Below are 23544 nucleotides of genomic sequence, written 5' to 3' on the forward strand. Positions count from 1 at the left end.
CCAGGTAACTTTATGTTACTGGCTCAACTGCAGCCCTGTTGTGAATGTCGTGAGCTTGTGCACGGTCCAAGGCTGCTCATTCTACTGAAAGCGTTCTAGTTCGTCTGTGCATGGTGTTCACAGTTAATTAATTATGCAAGCCAATAGACTGCTCATGGTAAAGGTTTACTTGATGTTCAGTCTAGGACAACAGTGCTTGTGTTTTGTGGTTCAAACCAATGACAACCAGACTTTAATACAACCTTTATTGTCTTGTTCTTGTTTGCTTAAATTAAAATGTCCTCCTTTGTAAAAATCCAAAAAGAAACTAAAATAACCTGAACAGGAGTGATAAAGCCCGCCTTAATTTAAATTGATACACAAAACATTTTACAATTAGTAACTTTAACGTGTTTGCAAAACACTGCTCCAGCTCTGCTTGGTTTGGTAGGTTTTGGCATCTTAACATGGATGCCTTCAGTTGGTTGCTTCTTTTTTTTTTTTTATGGAGAAAAAAAAAGCTTATTGCAATTCAGACCAAAAAGAAATGCTGCTAAAACCACAACTTAAGAGAAATATGCATTAGTGCCTATGTTGTTGAACTTCGAGCCACACACACACACACACACACACATACACATACACACACACACACACCTGATGTAAGCAGTCACACAAACATTTGTCTCCCTGAAAGGGAAAAGCATTTCAGACACACACTTTCTCTATCACACATCACCAGCACACAATCACGCGCTTGTTAATCATGTTCTCATTGCCAAAAGGAATTCACCACGGCAACGACACACACAGGGCGCGTTCCTATGCTTAGACGTTGCTGATGCCTGACAGTTCTTACTCAAAATACCTATCCAGGCATAGTATCAGCTAACCACTTCATGTTATAACAATTTGTCAGTCAATGACGTGGCAGGCAAACATTGGTTGTTGCGTCACCTCATCTTAGCTGTGAAACGCACCCACATACTCCTCCCGTCACTCCTCTCATGCACAGTTCCACAGGCAGGCAGGAGGGCACCTTGTACAGCTAGTAACAAGTGATCAGTCATCATCAGCATGGCATTATAAGAACCAACTTGATTGAGTAAGAAAACATAACGAGGTCAGCATTTTGAAATAAAAACTAAAAAGAGAGAAAGGACATCTTGGATTTTTCCACAATTTAACCAACATACAACAAGATACATTAGACATCATAGCAGTGACATAGCAGTGTGTAACTGGTGAGAAAGAGTCAGAAAGGGTTGGGCCAGGTAGGTAGGGACTGTAGGCCCGGTGCTGTGAAAACAAGTCATCCTGTAGGTTTGTGTAGTAGAGGGGTGTTGTAATAAGGTGTTACACATCACATAGGAACAGCTCCATGTGTTGTCACGTTGTTGGTTTCTCTACAGGGCCTGAATGATAGGATCTCAGGATACTCAGTGAGTTCTGGTTAATGGGTGAAGAGTCGTCATCCAGATGAGTGAGTAACGGATTCCACCTTGGTCTGTTCAAGTCTTGCTGTTGAAGTCTTCATTTAAGGGAAAAATATGTATGTATGTTGAGTAGTGTTGGCATGTCACAGTCTATTAATGATACAATGTGTGAGAGTTAACGTCAGAGGCTCTGCATGTTTGTGACTAGTGTCATTTCATCTGTGTGTGTTTAAGTATGTATGTGTGTGAGAACATGTGTAAGTGTATGTTTATTCGGTGTACGCACACACACACACAGTATAAATACATTTATACTGTCTTCACGTGTAGGTTCATGTATTAGGTGTGGTCATTCAGATGGAATCAGCCCCTCCTAGCAGGTCTCCAGGCAGCAGAGCAGCAGGACTCCCCATCTGGTGTGGATCCTCTATGGCAGGGGACCCCCACATACTACTACTGCTGGGGTACCCACCACCCCCCATCCCTCCCCACAAACCCTGTCTGCTGGGCTCCACACCCCCAACCACCCCAGCACCGTTGCTGCTCCACTGGGCAAACATGCTCAGGCCGGGCCCCTGGGCAGGGGTAGTATCCAGGCAGCCTCCTGTACTGTCCAAACTCTGCCAGCCAGAGCTGACGGGCCCTGAGCTGCCGCCTCCTCCAGGGGCAGAGCTCTCTCCTCCTCCTCTGGTTCTGTCTCGTTCCCTCTCTCCACTCCCTCCGCTGCTATTGGCCCCCACTGCACCTGTCCCTGTGGGCCCCCCCTGGCTTCCGCTGGCCCCTCCTGCCTGGGAATGTGCAAAATAGCGAGCAACCTCTTCCTCGCTCACAAACTTGGCCAAGATGGTGGTATTGCCCAGTACACACCTGGAAAGAGAGAGGAGAGTGTAATGAGTGATTTAATGTTGTTTTGTATTCACTGGCTGTTATCGATTAGTCGTAACATTCTATTATACTAACCCCCTCATTAAGTCTATGCAGGTTTTTCCCATTTCCTATGAAATCACTGTATTCCTAGCCCACCAGACAGTCTGCATGGAATGTCTTTGATTTTCAGTCTATGGTTGGTCCATCTATTGAACCAGTGTTTTCTTTCCACCAGCACAGGAGTAGCCAGCCAGAAGGCCAGCAAGAAAGCTAATCTGAAAACAAGACTACCTAAATTCTATCAGCATATCGATTGTGCTACCAGGGCTGGTAAAACCCTGGATCATTGTTATTCTAACTTCCGTGACGCATATAAGGCCCTCCCCCACCCTCCTTTCAGAAAAGCTGACTACGACTCCATTTTGTTGCTTCCAGTCTATAGACAGAAAGTAAAAGAGGAAGCTCCCGCTCTCAGGTATGTTCAACGCTGGTCGACCAATCTGATTCCACGCTTCAAGATTGCTTCGATCACATGGATTGGGATATGTTCCGCATTGCGTCAAACAACATTGACGAATACACTGATTCAGTGAGCGAGTTCATTAGCAAGTGCATTGGCGATGTCGTACCCACAGCAACTATTAAAACATTCCCCAACCAGAAACCGTGGATTGATGGTAGCATTCACGCGAAACTGAAAGTGCGAACCACTGCTTTTAACCAGGGCAAGGTGAACGGAAACATGACCGAATACAAACAGTGTAGCTATTCCCTCCGCAAGGCAATCAAACTAGCTAAGCGTCAGTATAGACACAGTAGAGTCTCAATTCAACGGCTCAGACACAAGAGGTATGTAGCAGGGTCTACAGTCAATCACAGATTACAAAAAGAAAAATCAGCCCCGTTGCGGACCAGGATGACTAAACTTCTTTGCTCGCTTTGAGGACAATACAGTGACACTGACACGGCCCGCCACCAAAACCTGCGGACTCTCCTTCACTACAGCCGACGTGAGTAAAACATTTAAACGTGTTAACCCTCGCAAGGCTGCAGGCCCAGACGGCATCCCCAGCCGCGTCCTCAAAGCATGCGCAGACCAGCTGGCTGGCTGGTGTTTACGGACATATTCAATCAATCCTTATCCCAATCTGCTGTTCCCACATGCTTCAAGAGGGCCACCATTGTTCCTAGGAAAGCTAAGGTAACTGAGCTAAACGACTACTGCCCCGTAGCACCCACTTCCGTCATCATGAAGTGCTTTGAGAGACTAGTCAAGGACCATATCACCTCCACCCTACCTGATACCCTAGACCCACTCCAATTTGCTTACCGCCCCAATAGGTCCACAGACGATGCAATCGCAACCATACTGCCCTAACCCATCTGGACAAGAGGAATACCTATGTGAGAATGCTGTTCATCGACTACAGCTCGGCATTTAATACCATAGTACCCTCCAAACTCGTCATCAAGCTAAAGACCCTGGGTCTCGACCCCGCCCTGTGCAACTGGGTACTGGACTTCCTGACGGGCCGCCCCCAGGTGGTGAGGGAAGGTAACATCTCCACCCCGCTGATCCTCAACACTGGGTCCCCACAAGGGTGCTTTCTGAGCCCTCTCCTGTACTCCATGTTCACCCATGACTGCGTGGCCATGCACGCCTCCAACTCAATCATCAAGTTTGCAGACGACACTACAGTGGTAGGCTTGATTACCAACAACGACGAGACGGCCTACAGGGAGGAGATGAGGGCCCGTGGAGTGTGGTGTCAGGAAAATAACCTCATACTCAATGTCAACAAAACAAAGGAGATGATCGTGGACTTCAGGAAACAGCAGACGGAGAACCCCCCTATCCACATCGACGGGACAGTAGTGGAGAGGGTCGTAAGTTTGACGTTCCTCGGCGTACACATCACGGACAAATTGAATTGGTCCACCCCCACAGACAGCGTGGTGAAGGTGCAGCAGCGCCTCTTCAACCTCGGGAGGCTAAAGAAATTCGGCTTGTCACCCAAAGCACTCAAACTTTTACAGATGCAATCGAGGGCATCCTGTCATGCTGTATCGCCGCCTGGTACGGCAACTGCTCCGCCCACAACCGTAAGGCTCTCCAGAGGGTAGTGAGGTCTGCACAACACATCACCGGGGGCAAACTACCTGCCCTCCAGGACACCTTCACCACCCGATATCACAGGAAGGCCATAAAGATCATCAAGGACAACAACCACCCGAGCCACTGCCTGTTCACACCACTATCATCCAGAAGGCGAGGTCAGTAAAGGTGCATCAAAGCAGGGACCAAGAGACTGAAAAATAGCTTCTATCTCAAGGCCATCAGACTGCTAAACAGCCACCACTAACATTGAGTGGCTGCTGCCATACATGTAAAAAATGTATCACTAGCCACTTTAAACAATGCCACTTTATATAATGTTTACATACCCTACATTACTCATCTCGTATGTATATACTGTACTCGATACCATCTACTGCATCTTGCCTATGCCGTTTTGTACCATCACTCATTCATATCTTTATGTGCATATTCTTCATCCCTTTACACTTGTGTGTATAAGGTAGCTGTTGTGAAATTGTTGTGAAATTGTTAGGTTGGTTATTGGTTGGTTATTGCTGCATTGTCGGAACTAGAAGCACAAGCATTTCGCTACACTCGCATTAACATCTGCTAACCATGTGTATGTGACAAATAAAATTTGATTTGAATTGAATAAGTAGTAGGGGGGGGGGGGGGGGGGGCTAGGTTTTTTTGCAGACATACAAGCTCTATTCTAGTGGCCTCTGGTACATTCTCATGCTAGATTGCGTTTCCAACCAGCAACTATCAGGACATAATGCTGGTCACATTTGTTTTCATACTTTTAGAGGTTTCGATTCATCAGCTGTTGTACAATATGGTAAAAACCACATTGAAAGTACATTTTGACTGCACTCGGTCTTTAAAATAATCCTGTAAGTATGCAGACTTCCACAGGCTTCATTCAAGCGTCCATTTAAGAGGCATTTTTTGTAATTCTGTTGAATTAAAAAAACCTTCACCCCTTTTTAACCTCTCTGCGCACAGAACCCGCTAGCGGGCTGAACTTCCACAACATACGGTGATCGCTACATAAATAATCATATTAAACATTCATGAAAATACAAGTGTCTCACATGTATCGAAAGCCTAGAATCTTGCTAATCCAACTGCGTTGTCAGATTTAAAAAGGGATTTACTGCGAAAGAATACGATGCGATTATCTGAGCATAGAGCACCATAATTTAAAAAAACAGGCGTAACAGTTACAAAATGCATTAAAATAAATCGTTTACCTTTGACGATCTTCGTCTGTTTGCAATTCCAATGCTCATTGTTACACAATGAATGATCTTTTGTTTGATAAAATCAATTTTTATAGCCTAACACAAAACATTTTGTGAACCGCTTGTGTTGTGAATTCCGTCTCATTCCATTTGACGACACATTCCAGGTAAATAACGTCACACAGAATGTGACTTTTCCAGTCATGTTTGGTTTCACTGCAATCAACTGGTTTGTTTGTAACACAATCAAACCTGATGGGCCATTTCGCGGGACGTATTGACTGAAAGAAACCGATTTGAAGACATGACATCATTGTGCACCAAACCGCTGTTTCGTTGATTGACTGTCTTTTACCCCAATGACCACTGATCGTCTTGAAATCTAGCTGGGTAGATAGCCAATGAGCAGAGCTAAACGGCAATACGCCATGTTTATGTGTTGCAAGACCAACCCATGTAGTAAGCTCCAGCGTAACGAGAGTCATTCGCTATTGAAGTTTCATACCGGAAGGAGAAGCACATATATTATGCACTGCATTGTTTGGTGAACGCGCAGATTCAGCTGTTTATATATATCAAATCATTATGGCGACTAAGTCAGGGAAAGCTAAATCTAAGTCTAGATATACAGATGTACACACAATTTTAGAATATATTAATTGGGAAGGTGAGACAGTGTTGTAGGACGCTTCATTTAGCGATTGTGGAGGAATATTAATTTTTCAGTTTTTGATTTGTTAAAAAAGTTTGAAATATCCAATAAATGTCGTTCCACTTCATGATTGTGTCCCACTTGTTGATTCTTCACAAAAAAATACAGTTTTATATCTTTATGTTTGAAGCCTGAAATGTGGCAAAAGGTCGCAAAGTTCAAGGGGGCCGAATACTTTCACAAGGCACTGTATATATCTGCTTATTATACCTGTTGATACAGGGCTCATATGTGAAACTATTCTAACTGAACATTTTCTTTCACAGTGACACTGACTCCGAATGGGAGTCTTATCCGGTGTCCTGTGTGAATTTAAGTATGCTCTCTCTAATTCTCTCTCTCGGAGGACCTGAGCCCTGGACCATGCGTCAGGACTACCTGGCATGATGACTCCTTGCTGTCCCCAGTCCACCTGGCCTTGCCGCTGTTCCAGTTTCAACTGTTCTGCCTGCGGCTATGGAACCCTAAACTGTTCATTTTTACTCGAGGTGCTGTCCTGTTGCACCCTCTACAACCACTGATCTCCACCCGGCACAGCCAGAAGAGGACTGGCCACCCCTCAGCCTGGTTCCTCTCTAGGTTTCTGCCTTTCTAGGGAGTTTTTCCTAGCCACCGTGCTTCTACACCTGCATTGCTTGCTGTTTGGGGTTTTAGGCTGGGGCTATATAGATTTGATTTGATAGAGGACTGAAGGTCTTCCAAATATTGAAAGTGTGTAAATAGTTACCCATGTTATTTTGTATACATGTGGGTTTTTTTCTCCATATATTTTTTAAAAATCAAGAATTATTATTTTTTCAAAAAAAATAAAAAAAAATCTCCATCTATTTTTCTCCATTTGGGGAGAAACTATATTTTGTATATAGTTATTTGTTTCAAAATGTATACCTTCACCAATTTGGCCACTTGGGTACATTTGGGCTACTTGTGTGGGACACCTGGGTGACTTCATGATAAATGTCATGTAAGCACACTCATTTTGGAAGTTATCATTCTGAAACTTTGCACAAGTACTGTTGCCCTCTTATATTTTTCACTGAAATTGTCCCCATCATCCTATCTGAATGTTTGTTTTATCTTGTTCATTTTAAAGATGATACAAAAATAAAAAAACATGTTTTTTAAAATCTAAACCAGATCTATTGTTATATTCTCCTACATTCAATTCACATTTCCACAAACTTCAGTGTTTTCTGTCAAATGGTACCAAGAATATGCATATCCTTGGTTCTGTGCCTGAGCTACAGGCTGTTAGATTTGGGTATGTCTTCAGGCGGAAATTGCACAAAGTAGGGGGAGCTGTAAGAGGCATCACTGCCGGCCAAACTCTACCCTAGCCCGGACGATGCTGGGCCAATTGTGCACCATCCCATGGGTCTCCCGGTCGCGGCCGGCTGCGACAGAGGCTGGACTCGAACCAGGATCTCTAGTGACACAGCTAGCAATTGTGAAGCAGTGTAAGGAGCTTAGAAAATGCCATCTCCAATACAGATATGACTGAAAAATTAAGCAAGTGTTAATCATGGGCTTTGCTATACAGAAAGCAGCAGTCAACACTGATTAAATCAGTAGGCCTATGCTAATATATCTTTTAAAATACCATCTAAGTATCATTAGCTTATAAAACAATTAAATCAGTTCTCCTTTATCATATTTTGGACCAGTGAGGCTCTTTCTAGTCTACTAATGGTTCCTGCAGTGAGGAGGATTCACAATCCTCATTGAATTGTTTTAATATATTTGCGGATAATCCAAAAAACAAAAAAAAGCTGGTATGCAAATTAAGGGGGCCAAATGAACAGCTCTCTTAACGATGCTCTTACCTACTGACAAGTCACTCACTTTAACGTCACTGTCTGGCAAGTCCTGACAAACAAGATCTTAAGTTTACTTGTCCGAACAAGATACCATGGACGTATACTGTGCAATTGGAAAGTATTCAGACCCCTTGGCTTTTTCCACATTTTGTAACGTTAGCCTTACTCTAAAATGGATTAAATCAAATTTTCCCTCTTGAATCTACACACAACACCCCCATAATGACAAAGCGAAAACAGGTTTTTAGAAATACCTTATTTACATAAGTACTCTGACACTTTGCTATGGGAATTGAAATTGAGCTCAGGTGCATCCTGTTTCCATTGATCATTGTTAAGATGTTTCTACAACCCTGAGTCCACCTGTGATAAATTCCATTGATTAGACATGATTTGGAAAGGTACACACCTGTCTACATAAAGCCCCACAGTTGACAGTGCATGTCAGAGCAAAAACCAAGCCATCAGGTCGAAGGAATTGACCTGAAAATAGCTGTGCAGCGATGCTTCTCATCCAACCTAACAGAGCTTGAGGATCTGCAGAGAATGGGAGAAACTCCCCAAATACAGGTGTGCCAAGCTTATTGCATCATACCCAAGAAGACTACAGGCTATAATCGCTGGCAAAGGTGCTTCAACAAAGTTCTAAGTAAAGGGTCTGAATACTTTTGTAAATGTGTTTTCCATTTTACATAAAAATTCCAACAAATCTCTTTGTTTCATCATTATGGGGTATTGTGTAGAGATTGAGGGGGAAAAACTATTTAATCAATTTTACAATAAGGGTATTTACCTTTATTTAACTAGGCAAGTCAGTTAAGAACCAATTCTTATTTTCAATGACGGCCTAGGAACACTGGGTTAACTGCCTGTTCAGGGGCAGAACGACAGATTTGTACCTTGTCAGTTCGGGGATTTGAACTTGCAACCTTTCGGTTACTAGTCCAACACTAACCACTAGGCTACCCTGCCGCCCCGTAACAAAATGTGGAAAAATCAAGGGGTCTTAATACTTTCCGAATGCACTGTATGAAAGACTTTATTCAGTCAATTCGACACCTTTTATAAACTAATCAAGCTTGCTGTTTGTAAATCAAAGCACAGTAAATAGCCTACGCACCACCAATCCGTGGCAGGGCCAGTTGGCCAAAAATCTAATGGCCCGGAACATCATTTCTAGGTCATGCAGGGCCTATAGCAGCGCTTCCAAAACTCGGTCCTCGGGACCCCAAGTTTTGGTGTTTGCCCTAGCACTACACAGCTGATTCAAATAGGGCCTGTTTGGCCCTGTCCGGGGGCGGGACTGGCCACCCCACATAGCCTGGTTCCTCTCTAGGTTTCTTCCTAGGTATTGGCCTTTCTAGGGAGTTTTTCCTAGCCACCGTGCTTCTACACCTGCATTGCTTGCTGTTTGGGGTTTTAGGCTGGGTTTCTGTACAGCACTTTGAGATATCAGCTGATGTACGAAGGGCTATATAAATAAATTTGATTTGATTTGATTTGAAATAATCATCCAGCTTTGACCAATAAAAATAGCTGTGTGGTGCTAGGTCACAAACCAAAACGTGCACACCCCTTGGGGTGTAGAGGGCAGAGTTTGGGAAAACGCTCACCTATAGTTTGGCATACTTTATATTAATAGGCTACATTTGGTTATGATGTGTATTAAAGCTGTGTAATATAATTAAGTCATTACTATATTCTTCAGGACTACAATGTATTCATTCATTGTATTAATTTATTTTTGTTTCTAAAATGTCACTTAGAGAAGATAAGAAAATGGGATGTTGGGTTGTAGTTTGAAATACTTGCTACACCAGAAGTGAATGGTTACATATATGAGGAATGTATATGATGGGGTCAATTAAGGGTGGATATGAGCCATGGGCTTTGAGAGTTACAAAGTAAGGGAAAAGGCAATCACATTGTTGCGGTCACTGATAAAGTTGGATAGCTATGGATTAGTGAGGAATGTGGACTCAGGTCGGATGAAGGGAGAAGGAACAGTTTATTACACACATCACTTAGCCTGCCTAGCAACAAAGATGTAATGTTTTGAGAAAAGGAGGAGATTTCGCCTAAAGTTGGGTATAAATATTTGTGCTGATGGGAACATTTCAGCTGTCTGACCCATTGGGTGAATAAACTTGGTTTGCACTTTTCCTAGTTGTCCGTTAGGTTCTAAATAAACAGAGTAAAAACGAACGCCCTTTAAGACCAATGTTCCAAAAGAGATAGACATGATGACAGTAGGCTAGCCAAGAATGCTAGCTGTTTATTTGTAGCATTCTTTTTGCAGACTATCAACAGTAGCCAGCATATTGCTAGTATGTTCACTACTGAATGTTAACTTTTGTAAATCACTTCCATTAAAAATAAATCAACTGAGTAGATTGATGGGTGTTTCTTTTAGCTCTGGACAGCTGTGACTAACGGAAGTGTGGTGGTGCTTGAATGAACGGCCAATCATATTGATCAACTACAAATAGCATGACATTTACGAGTGTAGTCTTCAATGGTAGACTGTGAAAGACCAGGTAAATATTTTACAAGAATGCAAAAATGAGCTAAAATGTTACTGGCCACTGAAGAGATCCACTGGCCCGAAGGGTTTTTACTGGCCCCGGAGGGCCATCGTTAATGTTGGACCCTGCACTCTAAAGAAAATAAATGACTGTCCTAGAAAACAATAGGTAAGTGGATTTCGACTATATGGGACGTGCAAATTCATCCTCTCTCCAGAAACTCGACTGCAATCACAACACAAACCCAGGTACCGAGAGGCGGGACAGACAGCACTGTCAAACCAGCAGTGTTTCTCTGTTGTCGCTCAATTTGTGACCGACAGGCGCACTTCCTATCAAAATATGGCTAGAAGATGCATGACGTTCATTCTAGCGGGAGAGGGCTCAGCAGACATTTTCTAACTAGAAAAATTAACTATGCTACTTTTCAGTTAAGTGGATAAAGTATCTGTCTGAAAAGGAGTCTGTAATCGTCTGTAAAGCCGGCAGTAAAACACAGTGGAACTGCTGCCTGTTCATCTACAGAACTACACCATGATTGACAGGCTAAGAGGAGCTTACATGTGTAGTGCGCTCTGGGCCTTCGCAGCTTCCTGTGGGGTGCTGTAGCGAATCAGAGCACTGCCCTGGGTCAGGCCAAGGTGAAAGGTCAGCAGGGGGCCATGCTGCATACAGATGGTACGGAGGGTGGAGCCGTCGATCTGCAGGAGTGGACACCATGGAGGGACTGGGGTTAGGGATGACTTGTGCGGTAGAGGTGATATGTGCAAGAGAAGTGATGCTGTATGTGTGCACATGCGTGTGTGTTGTCCCGAGGAATGGTGTGTAGTCTTTATGAGGGATGATGTGTGTGTACCTGTGGAGTGAGATTGCAGAGCACCAGCCAGCAGCTTCCTCTGGAGGTCCCCCCATCACTCCAAGCAGAGCCTATTAGCACCAAACCACACACGAGGATCAGTTCCACATAGTAGACAACCCCTACCTCTGTACCTGCAGCAGCCAGATCTGGACCAATGAATGACAAATAAGCCCTACTGTACTTCAAGCTTGGTGAATAAAATATAAGTGGGCTCTGAGGCCTAACCACCTAGCTATGCAATTTCTATGGGGCTCTGTCCCAAATGGCACCCTATTCCCTTTATAGTGCACTACTATTGACCAGGGCCAATAGGGAATAGGATGCCATTAGGGATGTGGAATCAGAGCAAGGCAACAGACATCTGGGTACATTTAATACTTCACCAGGTAGCAGGCAGGACAGACCAGGGTGGAAAGACTCAAACACCCTGTTATGATATTACCAGGGCCATATCTGGTTTCCTGGCTCCCGCTCGAGCTGCCCCAGCCACGGGCCTGCCACGGGCCACGGGACGGCGAGGCCTGCTTCTGATTGGTGAGTCCCGGGGGTGGGCGTGGCAGCTGCTGGGACTGTTGGTTGCGATTGGTCTTCCACATCTTGTTGTGTCCAATGGGCTCAGGGGGCCAGCTGGTCTTGTACTCTGTGTACTTTGCTAAGGGCAACAGGGAATTAACTAGTCAGACCAGACCAGCAGGATAAACTCAGACAGTTGAAACTTGACGACATTTGAGTGTAAATAAAAGGAAAAGCAGAGTATATATTTCAAACTAGAGGTCAACTGATTAATAGGGCCGATTTCAAGTTTTCATAACAATCGGAAATCTGTATTTTTGGGCGCCGATTTCCGATTATACATTTTATTTTTATTTTTTATACCTTTTATTTAACTAGGCAAGTCAGTTGAGAACACCTTATTTTCAATGACTGCCTAGGAACTGTGGGTTAACTGCCTTGTTCAGGGGCAGAACGACAGATTTTCACCGTGTCAGCTCAGGGGTTCCAATCTTGCAACCGCACAGTTAACTAGTCCAGTTTAGCAGGCAATATTAACCAGGTGAAATTGTGTCATTTCTCTTGTGTTCATTGCACGCAGAGTCAGGGAATATGCAACAGTTTGGGCTGACTGGCTCATTGCGAACTAGTTTGCCAGAATTTGCAATGTAAAAAGAATATTTAGACTTAGGGATACCACCCGTTAGATAAAATACCGAACGGTTCCGTATTTCACTGAATAAATAATTTGCAAATAAATAAAAAAAATTGATTTTCTGGATTTTCTTTTCTCATTTTGTCTGTCATAGTTGAAGTGTACCTATGATGAAAATGACAGGCCTCTCATCTTTTTAAGTGGGAGAACTTGCACAATTGGTGGCTGACTAAATACTTTTTTGCCCCACTGTACTTCCAGAGAAAAACGAGGGAACAGATCACTGACCTTTTTTACTCGCCCGAGCAGAGCAGGTTAGGCTGTTTTCATGTTATCCAGAGCGTTGGTGACTAACGGTGCTGCTGGCAACAATTTAATTACGAGTTTTTTCCTACGTTTACTGACACATTCAACGGGTGTTGAGTGTTCGTAAATGAATTAGTTATTCTGCGCGCTGGCATATTCAGAAGAGAATGCTCTGAAATCAGAGTAGATAGCCAGAGTGAATTTGCGGACGGACCCTAAGTGAACGTGATAGCTCTTTTGGTGAAAGGCACCTTAGGACTTCATAGCACATCCATAAAGCATACATAGCACATTCATAGTGTTACTGCGTTTTCAGTCTGTTACCTGAGTTGTGTGCGTTGTTGAGGGGGCTGTCTGAGGCACTGTAGGGCCAGGCACCAGGTGAAGGCAGCAAGGTGTTCAGGGAGGGGTTGGCTTCTAGAACACAAACACAACAAGCTTAACTCATGGGGGCCACGGTGGCTCTGCGTACCCACATCCATACCCCCCACCGTGTGAGTAAAACATTTTAGCGGCCCCCCACGTGACAGCGAAGATTAACATCAACAGCAAAATTTTCCACAAGGCATAGAAACAATTTAGCAGTTTTAAAGCAAATTTGTAAGTTGGACTAAGTTCCAAAAAAAATGTAATCTGAAATTGGTCCACGGACCACCAGTTGCCCATCTCTGATATAGTAAGAGAGAGTGTATTATTTACACAACTTAATGTTTAACTGGTGCATGCATTGATGGATATGATTTCAGTGGTATACTAGTTTCTTTGACTTTGTGAGGACGAGGGCTGATGACAGCATACTTATGTAATATGTCAGGTCAGCTGGTCTCTTATCAACAGGTGCTCGGAAAGTGGACTTAGTCATACAGTTGCAACTCTGCTTGTGTCTCGGTAGGTACCTGTGTTGTCTCTTAGCAACTGGTGCTCGGTGTCATTGAGGCTGGACGGCCCAGGGATTCCCATCATGCTCCCTGGGGTCATGTAGGGGTCAGACTCGGGGTCGATGCTCTGGATCCCCTTCCAGGGCACGCCAGGCTGGAACTCTGACAAACAGAAATTCTTGATTTTTATTTTGAAAACAAAAAGATGAAGCCACCTCACCGACTTAACCCTGGTCCCAGAGAGCTACAGGGTGTTTGTTGCAGGCTTTTGTTCCAGCCCAACACTAGCTGATTCAGGGGATTTGGTCAAATCAGGTGTGTTAGTGGTTGGATAGATCAAAATCCTGCAGATTCAGTTGGTATTTAGAATGGCCACGCACCAGGAGGCCAGCTGGACGTGCCCTGGGGCTTGGAGCCCATCTTGTTCCCAGGAGTACGGTGCCAGTTGTCCCTCTGGAGGGGCATGCCTAGCCCCTCCCCTCCCATCATGTCATACTGGGAGTATGGAGAGCCCCCCCTTCTCATAGGGGTGGACATAGGACCTGAGAGGAAGAGGGGGATTGAAAGAGGGAGAAGAGAAGACAATAAGAGAGCGATACAGAGGAGAGAGAGATGAAGAAAGACGACAAATAAAGCCAGATGAAAAAGCAGAAGATGGGTCAACAATCAACATATAGATGCTGGCATTTACATTTTAGTCATTTAGCTGACGCTCTTGTCCAGAACGACTGACATGAGCAATTGGAGCTAAGTGCCTTGATCAAGGGCACATCGGCATATTTTCAGCTTGGGGATTCAAACCAGCGACCTTTCGGTTACTGGCACAACGCTCTTAACCACTAGTCTACCTGCTGCCCCATGTCATACTATAATTCATTCCGTAAACTCACTACAGTGTTAGGACTCTCACCGTTTTTGTTGAGGCTCTCAGGAGGGGAGGGGGCAGGAGAGTGACCCTCCATCATCCATTTGAAGCGGGACTGCTGCCCCCCCATGTCCTTCATCCCCCCTGGGCCTCCCATCACCGAGCCACCCATGTCCAGACCAGACAGGTTCACTCCTCCACCATAGCCTGAGAAGGAGGGGGACAGGTAGGGGTTAGCGCTGATGGCAGGGGGCCTGTATGACTCAATTACATGCAGAGAATCCGTCAGTATGCAATGAAAATCCCCAAGACGGTTTACACTGACAGTAAGCATTTGGTTGGACGGTGTGTACCATGTGTATCCTGTACATACGACAAATAAAACTAACATTGTTAGTGGTTTGTATTGAAAATAAGATGTATAACACAGTTGTCAAAATGAGTTGGACGATCTCTCGGGTAAAATGGAAAATCAAGCATTTTTCAAAAATAAATTATCATCTATCCTTTACGTCCATTCATGTCATTATTTACAGCGCTCACCAGAGTAGCCCTGTGTTTTCTGGTGCAGGTCCACAGAGCCACCCATGCCTGGATGGGGCAGGGAGTCAGTCATAGGCAGTTTGGGGCCTCCTCCTCCCAGGTCAGAGGGTGATAGTTTGGAGCCCCCTCCGACACCCTGTTGCTGCCTCTGCTGCTGGAGAACAGCCACGATCCTGGCCAGCTGAGGAGAGAGATGAGGGATGGGTGGAATTGGGAACCCTGTGAGCAGACATGGCAACATGGGTGCAACACCAGCCTATGACTATTCATGTGAAAAGTCATACAAATCAGAATTCAACGTTTGTGTTCAAAACATATAGTATTTCCTCATGTACAGAGTTTCACCTGATTCATAGCGGGCACGTTTCGTTTAAGGTTGAAATAACTAGGGTTATGTCATTTCCAGTTGAAATAACTAGGGTTTCGTTCAATGTTCATTCTAAAATGTTGCGGCACTAAGAAAATTTTAGGTTCTTGTGAGCGGAAACTTGAACAGTGTGAGAATTTCATGCAACTTCCGGTGCGCATTCACTGAGGCTGTACCCTTACAGTTTGACAGTAGCCAATAGGCTATTTGATCATTAAATGTAGGCCTACCAACAAAACCAATGGAGCAAATCCCATAACAATTTCACATCGAAATAGCTTTTGAATTATATGATCTGGCCTATATGTGGTGTTCAATGCATGAGACTTACATTATGAAGGTTTGACATTAATTAATGATTTTTACTTGGCCTGTAACACCATGGACCAAATAGGTGACTGTAAATTGCATTGTATGATGCAAGAAACCCCTTTATAAAATTAAAATGTATTATTATTGCCATACAGAGAATTAGATAATGTAGGCTACCCCTCTGCCTATTGGCTTATTCATGCCTGTCTCAAAATACAACACTGCCCCCTTTGATTAAGACAAGCTTTTTACCTTAAGACTGGCTTTTCAAAGAAATGTAGCCTACATGTTTTGTGCTCTTGTAGGAAGCAGTAACTCCCCATTGCTGACCTATACTTATGTATAACTGGGATAATAACTCGTTAACCTGCAAAGAACTGATCTGAAAAGTGCCTTCACTCGCAGCTGATTAAAAGTCCGCTTGTGGGCCACCCCTGCCAATAGAATTCTACTCTGTTGCGTTCTGGCTCTGCCTACCACAAAATCAGACTCAATCTTGCTAAGTTAGATGTGTTTTGGTTTGTTGCATTGAAAAGGGACTGATATGTTGATTAGATCACAGAAGAAGGGCCACACATGCTCACTGCTTAGAGGGAACATTGGTTGTGTTGTTTCCAGTGCAATAGTATTAGTAGCAGCTGTAATAGTAATAGCAGTTTGACCTGTTGGGGGTCGGCCTGCTGGCGTAGGTTCTGGGGGAACTTTCTCTGGTTCTGTAGGAGCTGTTGTAGCTGCTGTGGTGAGGTGAGCTGCTGGGGGTTCTGCTGCTGCTGGAGGAGGAGCTGGCAGGCCTGGGGGAGAGACCACTGTAAACACCTGCCCCAAGAGGAAGGCAGTCTCAACACAGTGCAGTGTTTCTGCTGCGGCGCTGCTCCACGGCAAACTCATTGGTGCCACACCCCCAAAAGTATGGAACATGAACAAATATTTCTGGCGAAGTGCACATTTAAGACACTAGAAGAGTCCACATTTACTTTTTCTCTGCAAACAAAATGAGCAATGAGCAGAAAAATCTGACAACCTAATAGTATAATAGTTCATCTGTTTAGCTAGTCAGCTTCTTGTCATGTTCTATGGGAGAGAAATATTCCCTGAGGCGCATTCAAGTTACGAGTGCCATATGGGAGGGAAACATGCATTTGACTACCTCAAAATAATTTTGGGGAGTGACTTTAATTGTGCTGACAGGTGAAATGTTTTGTTGAGCAGGAGTAGTGGTAACCAGGGAAATTTTTAGGGGGAGAAAATGGTGACATGAAGTGGTCTCTGCGAGAAGTACAGGCATGTTACCCCGAGTTTCCTTAACAGGAAGGCCCACATATTTACTGTGTTTATCCAAGTTTTTTGGGACATAAAATACATCAATAGGATGCTAACTAGATAAAAGATGACATTTGGTATCTAACTAATGATTAGCCCAATAGGCAACCCCATGTTTCAGCCTATTTATAGCCAGCCACTATGCTGAATAAATTGGGCTGCAGGTAATATGCTTATTGCTAATGGCATACCCGATAATATGGACCATGTATATGGTCTAATATGTTAAAATAATTTTAACAAATAATTGTACCAATATGTTATTGGGCTCAGTTCTGGAGGCGGAAATAATTTTAAAATGGTATCAGCGTAATTTTATTTTCATTCATTTTGGAGTAGAATATTATTTTAAAAAGTCCCCACAACTAAGCTTCTCAGTCCTTCAACATAAAATGTATTTGGGGAGGGACCCCCAAAACAATCCCCCCACTGCTATTTCTCTCTCCAGAGGAAACATTGAGTGGCTAGAAGAAGGGGTATGAACAGAGGTATATGTCTGATAGAGCTGTACGGTCTCTAATTTGTCAAACAAATTGGTACTTTTACTGACTTGTCATAGGCTTATATAGGTATATAAAAACATTGACGTGTCAGCCAACAAGGCTTTAATCAGAATAAATCTAAGGTTAGTTTTGGTGTTCCTCAAGGCTATGTTCTCTGGCCACTACGGTTTTCATTCTAGAGTTGTATAGGAGTACAGCTACTCACCAGCTGGAACTGAATATGGGGGGGGTAGATGCCGCTCAACATGGCGATGTGCTGGGGGGACAGCTGAGGGGGGAACACACCCCCTCCTACACCCGCCACCCCACTCACACCCCCGACTCCACCCACGCCGGCACTGGGAGGTGCCACCTGCTTCAGCATGGAACCTGGCACCTGGAACATCGGTGTTACCATGGGAACGTGGAACATAAACACAAAGCACCTTCTGTCTAGCACATTCCCTCTAATAAACAGAAAATCAGTGGTGTACTACTCATTGATTTGGTGAGGTTTTCTTCCTCCATCGAGTGAATTCACCTAATCACTCACATTAGGTAATGATCCAGAGCAGGCTGGCAAAATAAAATCACATCCTTGGAAACAACATGTTGCACATAAAGTTCTGACTAAAAAGCCAACGGACCAAAAAATCTATTGTTCCTGAGCAGAGGTTGGGGCATATAGTAGACTGATTTGCACAAGGGATATTGATCAGCAAGTATTGTGAAAAAAGCTGTGAAAATATGAACATTAAAACAGCTGATTACTTTTACAGTCTGATCAAAAACAACAAAAACAACAATGGTACCTGAGGCGACAGGTACTGATGAGGCACTTGCGCTCGTATCCCAGCGGACGTGTTGATAGGTGGCACACCGGGCTGGTGTCTGGACTGGGGCATTCCACCACCGCAGCCGCCAAACATGTTATGACCACCCTGACAGGGGAACAGAGAGGGAGAGGGTTACAAACATGGCTGACTCTTAGACATTAAGACAGGGGAGATGAAGTAGGAAATTACAGATTAAGAGAATGGTACAACAATAAACATGTCTCCATCCAAACTTTTTATGAGAGTAAAGTACATGTCGGATAAAAAAATCTTTTTTACGGCAGGACTGATGAAAACAGAACATTTGTCGGTAAAACACATTTTGCGAGAAATGGCTGTGAAAATACATTTTTATTATAATAACTATCATATTGAAGTAAACTTGGAGTCACCTCATGATATGTTGTGTGGTCCTCCCACTACGACTCAGGAAAGCATGCAATTTGTTAGGCTACAGATTAAATAAAATGATGAACTTCACAGGATGGTGACAGTGGAAGGCGATGAGCTTGATGCTACTTTCCAATAAATATTGAGGGACTTATTCTGGTGACATGATGATCGATGCTTGGCTGCTGTTTGACAAACTCGCTCTTATCCATAATAATCTCAGACAGTGCCTTTGGAAAGTATTCAGACCCCTTGACCCCACATGACATATCAAAAACATTTTTACAAAAATCTTTGCTAATATATTATAAATAAAAACTTGAAATAGTCCATTTACATATGTATTCAGATCCTTTGCTATGAGACTCGAAATTGAACTCCGGTGCATCCTGTTTCCATTGATTATCCTGAAAATGTTTCAAAAACTTGGGAGTCCACCGGTGGTAAATTCAATTGATTGGACATGATTTGGAAAGGCACACACCTGTCTATATAAGGTCTCACAGTTGACACTGCATGTCAGAGCAAAAACCAATCCATTAGGTCGAAGGAATTGTCCGTAGAGCTCCGAGACAGGAATGTCGAGGCACAGATCTGGGGAAGGGTAGCAAAAAATATCTGCAGCATTGAGGGTCCCCAAGAACACGGTTGCCTCCATCTTTCTTAAAATGGAAAAAGTTTGGAACCACCGAGACTCTTCCTAGAGCTGGCCGCCCAACCAAACTGAGCAATCGGGGGGAGAAGGGCATTGGTCAGGGAGGTGACCGAGAACCCGATGATCACTGACAGAGCTCTAGAGATCCTCTGTGGAGATGGGAAAACCTTCCAGAAGGACAACCATCTCCGCAGCACTCCATCAATCAGGCCTTTATTGGTAGAGAGGCCGGACAGAAGCCACTCCTCAGTAAAAAAAAGCACATGGCAGCCCGCCTGGAGTTTGCCAAAAGGCACCTAAAGAATCTCAGACCATGAGAAACAAGATTCTCTCATCTGAAAAACCAAGATTGAACTCTTTGGCCTGAATGCCAAGATCACGTCTGGAGGAAACTTGGCACCATCCCTTCGGTGAAGTATGGTGGTGGCAGCATCATGCTGTGGGGATGTTTTTCAGCGACAGGGACTGGGAGACTAGTCAGAATTGAGGGAAAGATGAACGGAGAGATCCTTGTTGATAACCTGCTCCAGAGTGCTCAGGACCTCAGATTGGAAGGTGAACCTTCTCCCCAAACACAGCCAAGACAACGCAGGTATGGCTTCAGGAAAAGTCTCTCAATGTCCTTGGGGCAGAGCCCGGACTTGAACCTGATCTAACATCTCTGGAGAGACGTGAAAATAGTTGTGCAGCAAGCTGCCAAGCTGGTAGTGTCATACCCAAGAAGACCAGGATGTAATCGCTGCAAAAGATGCTTCAACAAAGTACTGATTAAAAGGGTCTGAATACTTTTCACAATTACATTGTTTTAAAAAATATATAAATTAGCAAAAATGTAAAAATAATACAAGTTTTTGCTTTGTCATTTTGGGGTATTGTGTGTAGATTGGTGAGGATAAAAATAAATACATTTTTTAGAATAAGGCTATAACGTAACAAAATGTGGGAAAAGTCAAGGGGTCTGAGTACTTTCCTAAGGCACTGTAGGTACCATTATATGAGCTGTGAGCTGTTGGCGAGAGTGCACGTGCCAAAACCAAAGTAGGCACATTCACTAAACAAACCATATTTGTTTTGACAAAACCCATCAGTAGAATTGAAAATGCGATGGAAACCCATTTAACACAACTTGTACTTTATTCAGTACATGGGAATTTAACCGCAAAAGTTATTTTATGTGCACTGTCATCACGCACAGTCTTTAATCCACAACAAGTCTGTCTGATGGAAACGTTTCTGGTGGGAAAATGTGTTTTGTTTGAATACAGATTTTAGAATATTTGCATGAAAACCTGTCACCAATCGGTTGGAAACCTAGCTATTGACACAAAATTACATTAGGATACTTTGTACTTGATGTTTAAAAGGAATAATCTGCAATTGGTACATCCATTTTATTTTTATTAATGATATGTACTCAGATTTTTGACGAACACAATTTATGAGGGATGTACAGTACTCAAGAGTTGGCTAAAGCAGAACCTGTTTCGGGGACCAGGTTAGCAGTGAAGCAATGAGCTGATGGAGACAGAGGGACACAGCCTTACTTGTCTAGGGGGGATAGTGTGGCTGTAGAGGGGGGAGGGTTTGTAGACAGTGGGTGGAGAGTACTCCTCCCCAAGGCACCCATCCTGATTGGTGAACGGCAAGGACTGCTGATCGCAGTGACAGCCAATCGAAGTAGTTGCCCAATTTGGGGGAAGAAGTAGGCAAGACAGGAAGAAGGATACCAAATGATGGGGCAGGAAGAAGGATACCAAAAGAAGACGGGAAAGAAAGAAATACAGAGAAGAAAATGTTAACGGGACAAGAGGGACTTGGAGAAGTCAGTCAGTCAGTCAGAGGTTTGCACCCCTTTATAGTGCACTACTTTTGGCCAAGGCTTATAAGGCTCGGATCAAAACTAATGTACTATACAGGGAATAGGGTGAAATTTGGGACATATCCAGAGAGGTTTGTGATGTGTCTGAGGTACCAACCTTGTCATAAGGCCCAGGGTCGCCAGGCCCAATCTCTTTGGAACCAGGTGAACGGTAGACCATGCCTCCTCCTCCAACTCCTCTCTGCCCTCCTTTACGCATCTCTCCATTGTAGTCATTCAGGCCCATCCCTCGCTTCTCTCCCTCCATTTTCTTATCCTGAGAAGGACCAGGGGCCAGGTCCAGAGGTCGCCCGCTAGGATCGTCACCCTACAAACAGAGCACATATCTTCACTACCACCATCAACCCCAACATAGCTATCATGTGCCATCAGGGGGCTTAAAATTAACAGCTGTCAAATGAGGGTGAATTGAGGTATTGGAGAGTAAAAATATATATTTCACAAGCCACGTAGGCGGGTGGTCGATTTGCAGGGCTCTACAGTGCGAGCATTACATTCACATTTGCGAATAGAAATAGGAGTAAAAAGTAAAGGATGAGCACACGTGTACGATCTTGTCTCATCGCTGCAACGTTGGGGCTCTGGTGGCGAAGGTCGGGTCATGCGTCCTACGAAACATGACCCGCCAAACCTCACCTCTTAACACCTGCCCCCTTAACCTGAAAGCCAGCCGCACCAATGTGTTGGAAGAAACACTGTTCAACTGATAAGTCTTCGCTAGAGCGCGATGAGCCAAGTAAAGCACCCCTGGCCAAACCCTCCCCTAACCCGGACAACGCTGGGCCAATTGTGCGCCGCCCTATGGCACTCCAAATCAAGGCCGGTTGGGATCGAACCTGGGCCTGTAGTGGCGCGTCTACTTAGAACGCTGCGCCACTCAGGAGGCCCTACAGTAGCTTGTTTTGAGAGTATTTCTGCGGTTATGTTGCATAGCTGCTAATCGCACAAAGAAAAACTAATATATAAACCAAATCGCGCAGCAACACTGCCTGGCTAGGGAGCTTTGTGCAGTGTGCTGATAGATTCATTTTTGGAGGCACAGGCATAAAAGCTGGTCTAATTTACTCAAATCTACAAAGTGAGACTTTGTCCGTGTGTTTCTTGGCCATTTAGATTGCTTTGATCACAAGGTCTGTTGTTTTTCAATGTTAGTTTGAGTCTGCTGCTTCAACTGATAGCGGAGAGATGCTGTCTACTACTAGTCAGATCCAAAATCTGACAGACAGACACACTTGAGACTCCAGTGACACCAATACCAAGGTAACCTCTCGCCCTTTAACTCATCTGATATTTTGATTGAAAGACTCACGTCACAAACATTGTAATGAAATTGAGCAATGTATCACATTACTTCTTACTAATACATTTTTTAAAATAAATATTAGGCATAGTCAGTTTGTTTTCTCCATAATAAAAAAAAACGAACTCAGCAAAAAAAAGAAACATCCTCACTGTCAACTGTGTTCATTTTCAAACTTAACATGTGTAAATATTTGTATGAACATAAGATTCAACAAATGAGACAAACTGAGCAAGCTCCACAGAAATGTGACTAACAGAAAGGGAATAATGTGTCCCTGAACAAGGGGGGGGGGGGGGGGGGGGTCAAAATCTAAAGTAGTAGTCAGATTCTGGTGTGGCCACCAGCTGCATTAAGTACTGTAGTGCATCTCCTCCTCATGGTCTGCACCAGATTTACCAGTTCTTGCTGTGAGATGTTACCCCACTCTTTCACCAAGGCACCTGCAAGTTCACAGACATTTTTTTTGGGGGGGGGGGCCTAGCCCTCACCCTCCGACACAACAGGTCCCAGACGTGCTCAATGGGATTGAGATCCAGGATCTTCGCTGGCCATGGCAGAACACTGACATTCCTGTCTTGCAGGAAATCACACGCAGAACAAGTAGGTGGTGAGGGTAGGTAACATCTCCACTCTGCTGATCCTCAACACTTGGGCCCCACAAGGGTGCGTTCTGAGCCCTCTCCTGTACTCCCTGTTCACCACGACTGCGTGGCCATGCACGCCTCCAACTCAATCAAGTTTG

The 23544-nt window shown here is 44.1% G+C and overlaps 1 protein-coding gene across 4 annotated transcripts in view; it reads right to left on the reverse strand.

The window, feature by feature from the left end:
- Positions 1–231: 231 nt before the first annotated feature.
- LOC109899998 (trinucleotide repeat-containing gene 6B protein-like) overlaps positions 232–23544 on the reverse strand; it is a 56781-nt gene continuing 33468 nt past the window's right edge. The window contains exons 9-22 of one of the 4 annotated variants that reach the window (XM_020495700.2): positions 21597–21806; positions 21165–21272; positions 18552–18680; positions 17966–18136; positions 16600–16728; positions 15259–15439; positions 14761–14922; positions 14231–14392; positions 13869–14012; positions 13297–13389; positions 11962–12171; positions 11517–11587; positions 11222–11361; positions 232–2282 (exon numbers count right to left, since the gene is read on the reverse strand). In XM_020495700.2, the coding sequence (XP_020351289.2) occupies positions 1769–2282; positions 11222–11361; positions 11517–11587; positions 11962–12171; positions 13297–13389; positions 13869–14012; positions 14231–14392; positions 14761–14922; positions 15259–15439; positions 16600–16728; positions 17966–18136; positions 18552–18680; positions 21165–21272; positions 21597–21806 (2424 nt within the window). In that variant the 3' untranslated portion in view covers positions 232–1768. The remainder of the gene's footprint in view (positions 2283–11221; positions 11362–11516; positions 11588–11961; positions 12172–13296; positions 13390–13868; positions 14013–14230; positions 14393–14760; positions 14923–15258; positions 15440–16599; positions 16729–17965; positions 18137–18551; positions 18681–21164; positions 21273–21596; positions 21807–23544) is intronic. The other 3 variants (XM_020495702.2, XM_020495701.2, XM_020495703.2) reach the window with 3 other exon arrangements.

Source organism: Oncorhynchus kisutch, linkage group LG11, assembly GCF_002021735.2.
Source record: "Oncorhynchus kisutch isolate 150728-3 linkage group LG11, Okis_V2, whole genome shotgun sequence".
In the NCBI taxonomy this organism is placed as follows: Eukaryota; Metazoa; Chordata; class Actinopteri; order Salmoniformes; family Salmonidae; genus Oncorhynchus; species Oncorhynchus kisutch.